Genomic DNA, 15,562 nt, shown 5'->3' on the forward strand with positions numbered 1-15,562 from the left:
CGAATCCTTAAAATCTAATTATTAGGAAGAGCGGGGTCTAATTTTGCTTTTGAGTCAGGAAATCTGTGCAAAAACCTTCCAAAAAACCACAGCTGAACCCACCTATCCTATGCCAGCACAGTGGGTTTTTTAGCAATTAAAAGTGAATATTTTAAATTATTGCTATTTTTATTTTATGTAGGTTTGAGGATTTTTTGTTTTCATGGCTTTTACTGTAGCTGTGTACAGGTTATGGATAACTTTTAAAAATGTGATCCTGAGTTAAGTTAGTTAATTTTTTGGCCTGGAAAATAAACACTGGTCATTTTGTAGTTACTTTTTAAAATATTCTTGGCAGTTTTAATGTTGCTATCCCAAACATAATCAATGATATAGCAATTGTAAATACCCAGTATGGCCACTGTCTTGCATGGCAGGAATGACCTTAAAAAGTCATTAATAACCATCAATATGTAAATGATTATTTTTTAGATTCATTATAGATTAATTTCCCAAAGAAACTGTGACAACCCTGTTTATTTTAAATAATATTTTTTAGCTAATATCCATTAGCAAATAACAGTAACAGAGCAGCAGGTTTTTTTATGTATAAAATGGAAAGAGGCTCGGTAAGGCTTTTGTGCAGTTTTGTGGTTATCATTTCCTCTTGTGTGAAGATTTTGACTATCCCTAAACATCACACAGAATTTCTGCTCTGCAATTCATGTTGACACTCACACTGATGTCCCAAAACAAGCAAAATAGGACGCTGCTATTGAGAACAGTTTGATTTATCAGTATTTATCTCTCACACCAAGGTTATTCTGAGAGTAAAGTCGCTTCTGTGACATCCACTTCACTCTATTTTCTTTCTTTAATTCTGTTCAATCTACATCAAATGTAAAAACAAATATGATTTCACCCTAGGAGTACTTGAGATACTGTTTGATCAGTATCATGTCTACCTAGAAGGGAATTGGATGAGCTAGAGCCAGAATTCCTACAGCAGGTTCATGAGTTTACTATGAGTTTAAATGGGTTGTGTAGCATTCCCTACTTCGTTGTCTTAAAGAACAAAACAAAACCCCAAACATCTACATGTAGGGCAAATATTTTATAACACGTTTTTAGGTTGTATAAAGATAAACATTTAGTCAGCCTTCATTGTCAATAAGGGGCTGTGTGTGTTTAAAAATAAATCTATGCTATTAAGGAAACAATTGTTGAATATTTATATACTAACAAGTAGGAATAATAAACATGTGTTAGTATATATTTCAGCATTATAGCATTAGGTTTTGAGGGCGGTTTTAACAGCTAACTATTCTTATTTATCCTGAGGATATCGGCCTCAAAAATTAATATTGAGTGTCCATCCAACACCTACCATTTTGCAATTAATTGTGAGTAGTTCAGCGTACAACCCTTAGCTGAGCCTACTGACAGAGTTAGGGCACACAGAAAGAGACTCATTCCTCTATGTTGTGTACTACAGATCCTCTTCCTTTTGGGACAGCGACAAAAAGACATCAGATCTGAGAAATTGAGTTTTGGGTGTCTGGTAACATCTTTAGAAATACAGCAAAATTTCAACATTTAAAAAAAAATAAACTAAATTTTGTATGCAGGTGTAGTATGGGGGGAAATTATTTTCTAAAATCTTGCATTGCTGAAAGATTTGTCACTAAAAGTGAGATGGTACTCTGTAAAAGGTCAGGATGTATTATTTCACTGATAAATATTTACCCCGTGGCATTATGAGAGACACTCTCATAATTAGCTTTGTATTCTAAGGGACTGATTTTTTTCAATTTCACATCTGCAAGGTTTTTTAGATATGTTTCTATGAATTACTAATTACTTTTTTTTCCTCTTTATAGTATTTAAGTTACTTGTCAAGTTAGCTTGAAAAAGCAGTGGAAAGAAGATGTTTCATGTTGTTCGGTATCAGCATCTAAAATTAACCCAGAACATTGGTTTTAGTGTACATCTAAAGTTGATTTTTCCAAGAACTCTTGCATTTGTACAACTGTGGAAGTCATGGCTCTCAACTCTCTCTCTTGTTGGAGACCAGAATATTGTCCTGATGGGACCTCCTGGAGCTGGGAAGACAACAGTTGGGAGAATAGTAGGTCACAAACTCGGCTGTCGTGTCATAGATGTGGATGATGATGTCCTTGAAACAACCTGGAATATGAGTGTGTCAGAAAAATTGCAGGATGTTGGTAGTCGGCAATTTATAGAAGAGGAAGGAAAAGCCCTGTTAAAGTTTTCAGCATCTGGAAGTGTAATTTCCCTTTCTGGGTCGAATCCAATGCATGCTGCCAGCATGCAGCATGTGAAGAAAAATGGGATTGTTGTGTATCTGGATGTACCCACAAGAGACATAATAGATAGGCTGGAATTAATGAAAGTGGATCGTATTGTGGGGCAGGATTCTGGAATTTCTATGAGAGACATACTTCAGTTTAGGAAGCAGTTTTATAAAAAATGGTATGATATTCGTGTTCTTTGTGCAGGTGGACTTACAGCAGAGGTTGTAGCAGATAAAGTACTTGATGCAGTTAAGAGATATCAAGACTCAGAATCGGAAACTTTTATTTCAACCAGACATACAAGGTCTGAAATGTGTGAGCAAAAAGGCTCTGTTAAATATTTCACCGAAGCTGTTGTTGAGGGCCTAGCATCTGATGGTGGACTCTTTGTTCCTGAGAAGGGGCTTCCAACATTCACTGCTGGAGAATGGCAACGCTTAGTAGAAGCAACTTACATTGAAAGAGCTCAGGTTATATTGGAAAGATTTATACATCCTGCTGATATACCTGCTTTCAAGCTGGGAGAAATTGTTGAGATTGCTTATGGAGAAAACTTTACTTGTTCTAAAATTGCCCCTCTTAGGTATCTGACAGGCAACCAGTTTCTCCTTGAGTTGTTTCATGGACCAACAGCCTCATTTAAGGATTTGGCGTTACAGTTGATGCCTCATCTATTTGCATACTGTGTTCCCAAAAGATGCAATTATTTGGTCCTAGTAGCTACTTCTGGAGACACAGGGAGTGCTGTCCTAGATGGTTTTAGTCGTCTTAGTGATACTGACAAACAAAGGATTGCTGTGGTCACGTTCTTTCCTGAGGATGGAGTAAGCCAGATTCAGAAATCACAGATGATTGGCTGCCAAAGAGAAAATGGGTGGTCAGTGGGGGTCAAATCTGATTTTGATTTTTGCCAGACAGCTATAAAAAAAATATTTACCAATTCTGATTATTCTGGCTTTCTTACTGTAGAATATGGAACAGCTTTAAGTGCAGCAAATTCTATAAACTGGGCTCGACTACTTCCCCAAGTTATTTATCATGCCTCTGCCTACCTTGACCTTGTTCATCAAGATATTATTACTTTTGGAAGCCCAATAGATGTGTGTATTCCTACTGGAAACTTTGGCAACATATTAGCTGCATTATATGCAAAAAGGATGGGAATCCCTATCAGAAAGTGTATTTGTGCATCCAATGGAAATAATGTTTTGACCGATTTCATAAGAACAGGTCTTTATGATTTAAGGGGAAGAAGATTAATGCAGACTTCATCACCAGCAATAGATATTTTGAAATCTTCCAACCTTGAACGACATTTGCACCTGATTGCTGGTGGTGATGGACAGCTGGTGACACAATTATTTAGTGAGCTGGAAAAGCAATGTCACTTTCAGTTGCAGAAAGATCTACTTGAGAAGCTTCAGCAAGACTTGGTGGCGGGGTGGTGCTCTGAGGAGGACTGTCTTGCTGCTATCCACTCTGTATACAGTACTACAGGGTATATTTTGGACACGCACACGGCTATTGCTAAAGTAGTTGCAGATCGATTACAGGATAGAACATGTCCAGTTATCATTTCATCTACAGCTCATTATTCCAAGTTTGCACCTGCTATCTTGCGGGCTTTGAGGATTGCAGAAATAAAACAGAATCCTTTAAGTCAGCTTCACTTGCTGAGTTCTTACAGTCCTTTGCCTCCAGTCCATAGGGGCCTGTTAAAGACATTGAAAGAGAACGAAAAGCAGAAACATCAGATCTGTGCTGCTGATGTGAATGTCATGATGGCACATATAGAAACTGTAATACAAAATAAGTTCATGAAAGTTTTCTAAGTAAATTTACTTGGTGTTTATTATATCAATTTAAATATTTTCTTCACTAAAAAGTCATGTTTTAATAAATGCATAGTACACAAGGTCTTTGGCAAGTTTATATTCTGAGTATACTTTCTCATTTTCATGTTCAGCTAAAACATTTTAACATTGATTTTAAAATTTTTTGCATGCATGTGAGAATTCTAATGCGAGTGAACGGTTCTTGTTTGAAAGCCCAAGAGACCGAGGGGCTCTTTTACAGAAAAAGTGCAGTAGTGCACGCTTCCCCACAAAACCCTGGCAGTGTGCCTCAATCCTGACTTGAGAGCGAGCACTTCTAAGCTGAAAGGATAATCCTATCTAAAACTGCTAACAAGTGCTACAGTTGTGTTGTTGTGTACGTGGTATGTGCTGTGAATGCTTTCCACTGGGAATTTAACTAAACATTAATCTCACACGGGGCATTGAAAAGCCTTCAGGTGTAGTAACAGCTTTCATCTTCTCTTCATCTGGGATATATTTAAACTGGAATCCTTGAAGTTAAATTACCTATATCTTATTATCCATACAATCCTACAATATTTTAATATGCTCTCTCTGTATATATTGTTTTTGTATTGACTATGTAATCACGTATTCTTGTTCACTGTCAAAACATTTTTTTTGTCTTGCCATAGGGTACAGTATTTTGCCTTAACCTCCATCCTGTATGTTTTATTATCACCTTTTAAAGCATATTTCTTCCCTGAATGTGCTTGCAACTTCCATTAGCCTCTGCTGAGGCTTTTCTATTTGAGCTCACAAGTTTATTGCACCATCTTACCAAATAGTAGAAGATAGTAATATCAGAAGCCTTCTTGAATAAGTGTAAATTAAAATATTCAATTGTTGAATTCCCATCCTTTTTTTCAAATTTTATGTTTGTGTTCGCACCTCTCCCCCCCCCCCCCCCCAAGCTTCTGGGGATATTCAAAATTACTTCTATTTTCATGTCATCTTTAATTTTCTCCCCTTGATTTTTGAGTGGTTTTTGTGTATCTGAGAAGCCACAGAAAATGATTAGCCGAAGAGTGAGGCAAATTTTCTTTTTCTTTTTTCTTTTTTTTTTTTTTTAAAAAAAAAGCTTCTAAAATCGGATGCTACTGCACCTTATCCATCCTTGCTAAGGCAGTCTATTTTAGGTCACGTGGTCAAGTTATCCTTTCTGTATCAGCTAATGACTAGTGGTTTAATAGGTTTTTTGCATCAAAAATAATAGATCTGGATGTCAAAGTGCAAAACTATCTTAGATGAGATTACCGTATATCTACTAATTGTAGATTGTATTTGGCAATCAAAGGGGTAAAGTTTAAGTACCGGCTACATGATATACTGTTACCAAGCACATTATAAGCTGATTGAAACAGGAATGGTTTGTATATGTTATATGATAAATATTACAAATAATAGCTTCTCATGTATATTAAAGGTGTATCCCACTACAAAGTTATGTGTGCATATGTAATATGTAGTTTTCTTTTCCTTCCCTTTGCTATTCTCTAATAGCTTTTCAGGACATCTCTGGTTATTTTTTCTGCTGTTTTTAGCTCTATCGCACATACATTTTTTTGACACAGTAATGCTAGAATCACGCTTTGTATTCTTATCTTCAGAAACGAGGCCCAAAAATAAGTGATGAAATGCTAACTGCTGGCATTTAATGCAGTACATCATGGGGGCTTAGAAAAAGGTAGTACGAGTTTATTACTGAAAAGCGTTGATGGTGCATCATGTTAGTGCACGACAACCCTTTCACTTCTGGAGCTCTGAGTTTGAATTCTTCCTTTTGGTCCCAAGTAACAGTAAATGTGATAGTCTTACCATATGTGCTCATTACAAAACCTGTACTGCAATAAGCTAATAGGGATGTTTCAGGATAGGATGGGGTGGTTGCAGAACTGAAACTCAGACCATTCCTGTTTGCCATCTCTTTCATGAGTATTAAAACTTACACACTGTTACATTATGGTTTAAGGTATCTAAGAAGAGAAACTTGATATAATAAACAATATAGAGCAAAGGAAAACAGAATATAAACAAGATAAGGCTAAAAGTCAAAGGCCTGTGTGGGAGTGGTATAGTTGATTTATAACGGAATAAGACAACAGCTGAACTATACTCAGAGAAAAATTTTATGTGCAACACAGAAGGATTTAGTGTGGTGTGGCTAACACCAATATTTCAAAGCTAACAGAAGTACCTCAAATTTGGTTGATTGAGGGGAAAAAATTCAGTCTGGTTCCTAGATGACAGTTCCTGTGATATGAACACAATCATAGCTGGGACTGGGAGGGGTTAAGAACTGAATGGATTTGGAAACTGAACATTTAATTATCTCATGCCTAGGCTATGTATACATTAAAAAGTTAGGCTGATCCAGCTACGTCACTGGGGTGTGAAGAATTCTTCTGTTGACTTAGCTACTGCCCCTCAAGCAGGTGTATTAATTACAGTGATGGGAGAACCCCTCCCATTGCTGGAGTGAGTGTCTACACTGAAGTGCTACAGCAGTGCAGCTGCAGCATTTCTAATGAATACATAGCCTCAGACTTGGAATTCTAAGGCTAAGATAAAGAGACATATAAAGGCAATGCCTGGGGAGCTTTCCTCTGCTACTGTCTGTGTTAAACCTGTCCTGGCAATAGATAACTATTAGACTTTGTCTACACTGGCACTTCGTCAGCAAAACTTTTGTTGTTCAGGGTTTTTTGTCCCGAACGACAAAAGTTTTACTGATGAAAAGCGCTGGTGTGAACAGTGCTTTGTCAGTAGGAGCGCTTTCCTGCCGACAAAGCCGTTGCCACTCGGGGAGAGGGGAAGTTTTTTGTTGGCAGGACAAAATAGCAGTCTCCTGCTGACAAAGAGCAGCTACACTGCATGTCTTTTAGTGGCATGGCTGTAGCGGCCATAGCCTTAAATAATTAGTGTTGCCATAGCCTTAAATAATTAGTTTCTAAAGCTGTCCAATACCTTTCATAAGGATTAAATTCACTCATTTTTTTAAAAAAAACAACCCAATGTGTTAACACTTTCATTTCACGCAAGGTATACCAAAACCTATTTAGTGTTATACTGTGTTGCGCTATTAATGCTATGCAATAATGTTTTTACTTTTGCCAGGAAAATGATACACTTACAGTATTTGCAGGAAAACATAACATCAACATTGTGATGTGGACAATATCAATACTATTTGGGCCTGGGCTGCATGCAAGTTGCAGTGGTTTAAATAAAGGTGTGGTGTTGGAAGTTAATTTGATGTAAGCCAGGGTTACACAGTGTATGAGTGTCCACATGTAAAGTTACACTGGTTTCCCTAAACTGGTGTAGCATCAGATCTTTTGTTAAACTGTTACAACTTCTGAGTGTAGATGAGCCTCTGCTGACCCACTGCTATCTCATAGAGAACTTTAAAGGATAATTGTTGTAAGAGTTCTGCTTATATATTGTCTGTATTTATATTATTTCTTTTACCTATGAATATTTGCATTCAAATATGATCTGTGTTGCTTAGGAACTGACCAGTTGCTCATAACTCACCTTAAGTCATCATTCTGTTTCTGTTATCAATAACTACCTGCGATGCCAGACTTGAGTAAAAGAATGATCAGCAGAAGCAAATGAATTTCTAAGGGGCAGTCCTGATTTCATTCGAATGTCCCTAGTAATAAAAATGCAGAGGTTTTCATATATCATTATATGTGTATATTATACAAATTGTGATATTTTAGCAGAATTGTTTCTAAATAGAACATTAATCAGTTTTCCAAAAAATGTCCACTCTGCATTATTCAGGAACATCAAGAACATAAGTGAGTGTTAGAATTATTCAACCACACTATATTCTGTACTCTCCCTGTACTGTCTACATAGCTGCTCCTATTCACTATATATTTTCCCCCAACAAATATTGGGAGATCAGCTATTCTAAATTTTCCTGACACATCTGTTTTTTCCACTGTCAAACATGCAGTATACTTCAAAACTGTACCTAAAGTTCAGCCTATGCTAGCATAATCATAAGATGCAGTTTATAACTTAGTCCCAGCTATGTCTTACTTGTCAAGCCTTCATCAATATGCTCTAAAGCTAAATGAAATCTACTAAGTAAACTATGGTTTCAGAATAGCTCTCATAGTGATAAAAGGATTTGAAATATATGGCCCGCATAAGCAGTCTATCCAGACTTATTGAATAGTTTGGTGTATACTAAATGATCTAGTAGTGAATATCTATCCGTGTCAGTGAAGTAAAAGAAATCTCTCACCCTATTGTAGGAAGAATATAAAAAATTACTAGCAGTATGCAGAATGTATCTAAACATATTTATATTGCACAATAGGTTTGTATGGTGCTGTATACATATAAAGAGTTTCTTCTTTGAGGAGTTCACAATCTATGTGAAAATAATGAGCAAATCCATGCCCATTTAACCTCCCCACCCATCTATTTACTATCTGTGGAGGGGAACTTGTTGCTCTTAAACAATCTTATGGGAAATGAATGATGCAGGTGATACGAAATATTTTGTTTTAAGGTCACCAGTCTGAAATTGGCCCAGGTCAGTAGTGACCAAAAGTTATTGTAATCTGACAGCTGTTGAATGGGCCTTGTGAAATGAGTTGCCAGTCTCCATCTGGTTCCTGGTAGACAGATATACTCATCACACAAGCCACCAACTTTAGCACATGTCTTAGGAGGCTCAGCCAAGAGCAAAGGATTAAATTTTGCTATGTTTTTCCATATTGTTCAAAAGTGTGCAAGGCACTTCAACGAAATTTATTATTATTGGTATTATAGTAGCATCTGGGGGCCCTGGTCAGGATTGGAACCGCAGCATGCTGGATGTTGTGCTCTGAAAATCTGAGTCTAAAAACATCATACAGAGAAAGTAATAGAAATCATACAACAGGTTTTTCCTCTCCCAATCATTTTTGTTTGTTTTATTAACTTGTATTACTTTAATGCTACCCTCTTAGCCCTTTCCATTTTGCTGCCTTTGTGGCCACCAGATTTTGGGCCTGGTGTGGTCCCTTGCATCAATTATAGCAGCACAAAGGCTGCTCTAATTTATGCCCAGCTACCAGTGGCCTTTAGGGTCCATTCTAGCTGCTGTGAATGGCTGGACCTTGGTGACTTATGACCACACACTGTCTCCTCTCCTACCCCCTGTGTCCTCTATATTAGCAGCTGGGAGGAGTGTGATGTAGAGCCCAAACCTGACTCTGAGATCATTTCCCAGTGAGCTGGTGAAGCCAGCTTTCTGGCTGTTGTAATTGGCCAGAGTGGCACAAAGCAGTAGGTGTGGGAACCAGAGTGGGGCTAAGATGATGATTACACGTATGTAACACAGGAAACAAGGCTTAAAAAGGAGTTACATAGGGAAGTCATTAAACAAAGGATAATTAAATAGATGAATTAGCTGCTTACATATCAGCATGTTTAATAAAATGAAACTAAATAGCAAAATAATGAACATTTCCCTTGTTTTTAATGGGAATATATTTTTCTCATTTTAAGAGTATCCCACACTTCATAAAATCAATTACCTAGCATGGAAAATAGTGGTCCCAGTGTTCTAATTACAAATTGTGCCACTGATACTTAGAATATCTTTAGATTTCTTCCATTTGAAATAAAGTATTGCTATGAAAACAAGCATAGTCCCATCCCCCAAATCAATACAAAATCAACATGGCATACATTGAAAGGATTAAAAACTGGCTAAATGACAATCTCAAAATGTAATTGTAGATCAGGAATTGAATGGCTGTGTTATTAGTGGACTCTGTGCTTTTTAACATTGTTATCAAGGACCTGGAAGAAAACATAAAATCATGACTGAAAAGTTTGCAGCTGACACAAAGATTGGAGGAGTGGTACATAATTAGGCTTGGAAGGATTAGATTTTTGTTGGTACACAATTTCACCATACACACACAAACTGCTGAAAACATATTTCCATTAGTAATACAGTAATAAAATGTACAGATAGGCAAAATAAGAAAATGCTGCTTGAGAACTTACTAGTTTGTACATTATGACATGTGATGATGACAATTTGTGCTTTAATGGTTATAAAGGTTTAACTTTTTGAAGCTCAACATCTACTGTCATTAAATAATTGTCTGACCTCCCTGCAATAATATCCTGCAACTGTGAAAAATGAAAGTGATAAAAATCTTTTAAAAATGATTAAAAATAAGCATCAGTACCGTCCATTGAAGTGATTTTAAAAAATCAAATTATGAGAAGCCTATAAATACTGCAGAGGACATGTCACGGATACAGAATGATCTGGATCTGTTGGGAAGCTGGATGCAAGCAAACTATGCATTTCAGTATGGCAAAATATAGTCTTACATCTAGAAACAAAGACTATAAACCATACTTACAGGACTCTATCCTGGGAAGCAGTGACTCTGGACTTGAGGATCATAGTGGATGATTGGCTGAACATGAGTTCCCAGTGCAATAGGTGTGACTAAGGGTATGTCTACACTGCAATTAAAAACTTGTGGCTGGCCCATGCCAGCTGATTTGGGCTCGCCGGGCTCAGGTTAAGGGACTGTTTAATTGTGGTGTAGAGGTTTGAGCTTGGTCTGGAGCCCGGGCTTAAGTACTCTGTGAAGTGGAAGGGTCCCAGAGCTCAGGCTGCAGCCTGAGCCCGCAGGTCTACACGGCAATTAAACAGTCCCTTAGCCTGAGCCCAGTGAGCCCAAGTCAGCTGGCATGGGCAAATGCAATCCTTGGATGTATAAACAGGGAATATTGAGTTGAAATAGGAAAGTTTTATTACCTCTGGACCACTGGAATACTGTGTCAAATTCTGGTGTCACAATTCAAGAAAGATAGTGATAAGTTGGGGAGGGTTCAGAGAAGAGTCACAAGAATGATTAAATGTTTGGAAAATTTACCTTTTAATGATGGCCTCAAGGAGCTCATTCTGCTTAGCTTAACAAAGAAAAGGTTATGGGGGGACTTGGTCGCAATCTATAAGTACCTCCATAGGGAACAGAAATTTGATTACTGAAGACTCTTAATTGGGCAGACAAAGATATAACAAGATCCAGTGGCTGGAACTGAAGCTAGACAAATTCAGACTCAAGGTGCACATTTTCAAGAGTAAGGATAATTAACCACTGGATCAAGGACTGTGGTGGATTCTCCATCACTGGAAACTTTAAAATCAAGATTGGATTATTTCTAGAAGACTTGCAATAGTTCAAACATGATGAATAAATTCAGAGAAGTCATATGGTCTGTGTTGGATACAGGAGATCAGACTAGATGATCACAATGAGCCCTTCTGGCCTTATAATCTGTGAATTCCATCTCAGTATGGAACATTTGATGATTTATATATTTTCAAAATTTGTAATCATATCAGAACGGATGCAGGCCATACATAAGACACTGTAAACCTATTTCCATCTTGCTGTTAGATATCAGTAAACCACAAGCAGGTGTGCTTTTTAATAAGCTAATGGTTTTGTTTAGCCGTGTTCCTTCCATCATTTGAGAATTGCTAATAGTCTACTAATGCAGTCTCTGACCTGACTTATTTCTAAACAGTATGGCTCATTAGTCTCTCATTTCATTATAAATATATATATTGTGATGGTTTATATCCTTTCATTTTGAAAAATAGTCCATAATAGAAGAACAAGAAATGTAGTAGGGCAATGGATATGAAAATGTTGTCTTCTGTGTTGAATACAGTTATTGATTATTTTTTCTAACCCTTTCCCCTCATGGCTTTAAAGTTTGCTGGACTGTTTAGATCACTTCTCTCCTTCCCCATTGCCCAGGAGCCTAGCTGCCCTTTCAGCTGCAGTATGTGGCCGAACAGCTACTTTCATAAGAACCTAACTTAAGAACGGCCATACTGGGGGTCAGACTAAAGGTCCAGCTAGCCCAGTATCTTGTCTTCCGACAGTGGCCAATGCCAGGTGCCACAGTCGCCCGCTCCCAGCTTCTGGCAAACAGAGGCTAGAGATGCAATCCCTGTCCATCCTGGCTAATAGCCATTGATGGACTTATCCTCCATGAATGTGTCTAGTTCTTTTTTGAACCCTGTTATAGTCTTGGCCTTCACAACATCCTCTGGCAACAGTTCCATAGGTTGACTATGTGTTGTGTGGAGAAATACTTCCTTTTGTTTGTTTTGAACTTGCTGCCTATTAATTTCATTTGGTGACCCCTAGTTCTTGTGTAATGAGAAGGAGTAAATAACATTTACCTATTTACTTTCTCCACACCAGTCATGATTTTATAGACCCCTATCATATCCCCCCCTTAGTCGTCTTTTTTCCAACCTGAAAAGTCCCAATCTTATTAATCTCCCCTCGTACGGAAGCTGTTCCATACCTCTGATCATTTCAACTCATTGTCTATGATAAAATCTACATGTGGAATATTGAAAAATTGTTTCATGTTTACAATAGAAAATGCATCAAAAGAGGCCCAGGCCTGTAGCCAGTTAAGTCCAAATAGGGAAGCTCTGGCAAGCGGAAGGAAAGCACAAGGTGGGGGACTCAAAGGGTCTTCCCTAAACATTTTTGAAAGGCCAGGAGCATTTCCTACATGTTAGATTTTAAAATATTTTAACTCTAAAAGTTAATACCAAAACAAAGTAAGTACTCTCTGTGACATTACACTCCATATTCTTTATGAAAATATGCTTCTGATATGGATATGACATAACTGAGATGTACTTTATATAAGATGGCTCATGTAAGACATCATTGGAAAGGTTAAGGTTTACTGAATGTGATTATCCAATTCATATGCATGTATCATTTCTGTATCTAAAGTTAGGAATATGGACTATGTAACAATTACAACTGGGTGTGTATTGGGAAGGCACCCACCAGACGACAGCCCATCAGATTTGAGGGCCATTAGGAAGAAACAACAAGACTGTGATGATACTAATCTCTCTCCCTCCTGGGAGGCATCCTGGGACATAACTGTGACTCTACTAGGTCAGGTGGTCTTGTCACCTGATACTAAACATTATCTTGTAACTTTCCACTAACAGCAGAGGGGGAGGGGTCAAGTTTGGGAAACAAAAGATTCGCACCTTATGTAAATCTTATTTAAGGGTGGGGAGGAAGGCAAGTGGGACTCTCCTCCATTGCCTACCCAAGAAGAAGGACTGCTGAAAGAACCTGAAGGGACAAAGGAACTAACCTGAAGGGAAAGACGGGGTGAGTCCAGACTGAGACAGGGGAATTCTGAACTACAGAAACTCTGCATCCTGCCTAATTCAACATATAGGGTGAAAAATTACATTTTGTAACCTGCTTCTTTAGTGAATCAAGCTTAATTTACGTGTTTTGTTTTATTTGCTTAGTAATCTACTTTGTTCTGTTTGCTATCTCTTTAACCACTTAAAATCTGCCCTTTATAGTTAATAAACTTATTTCTTGTTTATAATATAACCCAGGTTGTGCAATCCATAATTGGAGGGGGAGGGGGATAAGAAACTGTGCATACCTTCCTCCACATTGAGGGAGGAGGTGGGTTTCATAATATACCTTTGGGTCTGCATTCCAAGGGAGAAGAACACCTGAGTGCTGGGGCAAGTCCCTTAAGCTGAGTCTTCCCAGAGCTGATCTGAATGTTTGTGTTGTTCTGCAGTTGGGTGTGGCCCTGCCTGTGTGTGTGCTGGAGGAGGCGTAAGACCCTGGCTCAGAAAGACAGGTAAAAAGGGGGCCAATGCTGGCAGAACAGGTGGGCTCAGTGGTATCTCAGCACCTCAGGTGGCATCATTCTCCTGGCACTGAACTGAAATTCTGTATTAGGATAAGCTATACGTGGGACTCAAGTTTCCTTAAAATATCAATAAATGTCACCAAAACCCAGTAAAACCACAGTGCTTTCCAAACACTTTCATGCATCTCCCATTAGATGCATATGGAAACTATAAAAACATTAAAAATGCCAGAATCAACACAGTAAAACCAATGCCTCCAAACCCTAAACTAAAATGAAAACTGTATATTCCCTTCCCCCTGCATAAGAACTCTGGGATTCCTATTCCCCACCTCCCATTCGCAACCAGATGCGACTATTCTGCCATCTGTCCCTGTGGCTCCACCACTATCCTCATCCCAAAGAATCAAGTTTCCTAGTATCTAGTGATAGTGAAAATCAAACCGTGGATTATGTGTTGTTTGTAGGGCTGTCGATTAATTGCAGTTAATTCACGCGATTAACTCAAAAAATTAATTGCAATTAATCACAGTTTTAATCACACTGTTAAACAATAGAATACCATTTGAAATTTATTAATTTTTGGATGTTATTCTACATTTTCAAATATACTGATTTCACTTACAACACAGAATACAAAGTGTACAGTGCTCACTTTATATTATTATTTTTATTACAAATATTTGTAAAAATGATAAACAAAAATAGTATTTTTCAATTCACCTTATACAAGTACTGTAGTGCAATCTCTTTATTGTGAAAGTGCAACATACAAATGTATATTTTTTGTTATGTAACTGCACTCAAAAACAAAACAATTTAAAACTTTAGAGCCTACAAGTCCACTCAGTCCTACTCCTTGTTCAGCTAAGACAAACAAGTTTGTTTACATTTACAGGCAATAATGCTGCCTGCTTCTTATTTACAATGTCACCTGAAAGTGAGAACAGGCATTCACAGGGCACTTTTGTAGCTGGTATTGCAAGGTATTTATGTACCAGATATGGTAACCATTCATATGCTCCTTCATGCTTTGGCCACAATGCCAGAGGATATGCTTCCATGCTGATGGCACTTGTTAAAAAAATAGTGAGTTAACTAAATATGTGACTGAACTCGTTGGGAGAGAATTGTATGTCTCCTGTTCTATTTTACCCACATTCTGCCATATATTTCTTGTTATAGCTGTCTCTGATGATGACCCAGCAGATGTTGTACATTTTAAGAACACTTTCACTGCAGATTTCACAAAATGCAAAGAAGGTACCAATGTGAGATTTCTAAAGATAGCTACAGCACTCAACCCAAGGTTTAAGAATTTGAAGTGCCATCCAAAATCTGAGAGGGATGAGGTGTGGAGAATGTTTTCAGAAGTCTTAAAAGAGCAACACTCCAATGTGGAAACTACAGAACCCAAACCACCAAAAAAGAAAATCAACCTTCTGCTGGTGGCATCTGATTCAAACGATGAAAATGAACATGCTTCAGTCTGCACTGCTTTGGATCGTTATCAAGCAGAACCCGTCATTAGCATGGATGCACATCTTCTAGAATGGTGGTTGAAGTAAGAAGGGACATATGAATCTTTAACACATCTGGCATGTAAATATCTTGCGACGCCAGCTACAACAGTGCCATGCGAACCCCTGTTCTCACTTTCAGGTGACATTGTAAACAAGAAGCGGGCAGCTTTAT

At 37.8% G+C, this 15,562-nt stretch overlaps 1 protein-coding gene across 4 annotated transcripts in view; it reads left to right on the forward strand.

The window, feature by feature from the left end:
• Positions 1–15,562, forward strand: part of THNSL1 (threonine synthase like 1) — a 49,764-nt gene that overhangs the window by 3,354 nt on the left and 30,848 nt on the right. For 2 of the 4 annotated variants that reach the window (XM_027820977.3, XM_007058479.4), the window contains one exon: positions 1,860–5,593. The exons of the other annotated variants lie outside the window; for them this stretch is intronic. In XM_027820977.3, the coding sequence (XP_027676778.1) occupies positions 1,907–4,126 (2,220 nt within the window). In that variant the 5' untranslated portion in view covers positions 1,860–1,906 and the 3' untranslated portion in view covers positions 4,127–5,593. Of the gene's footprint in view, positions 1–1,859; positions 5,594–15,562 lie in introns of those variants that run through there. 4 annotated transcript variants of the gene reach the window in all.

The sequence above is a fragment of the Chelonia mydas genome, chromosome 2, assembly GCF_015237465.2.
Source record: "Chelonia mydas isolate rCheMyd1 chromosome 2, rCheMyd1.pri.v2, whole genome shotgun sequence".
NCBI lineage: Eukaryota > Metazoa > Chordata > Testudines > Cheloniidae > Chelonia > Chelonia mydas.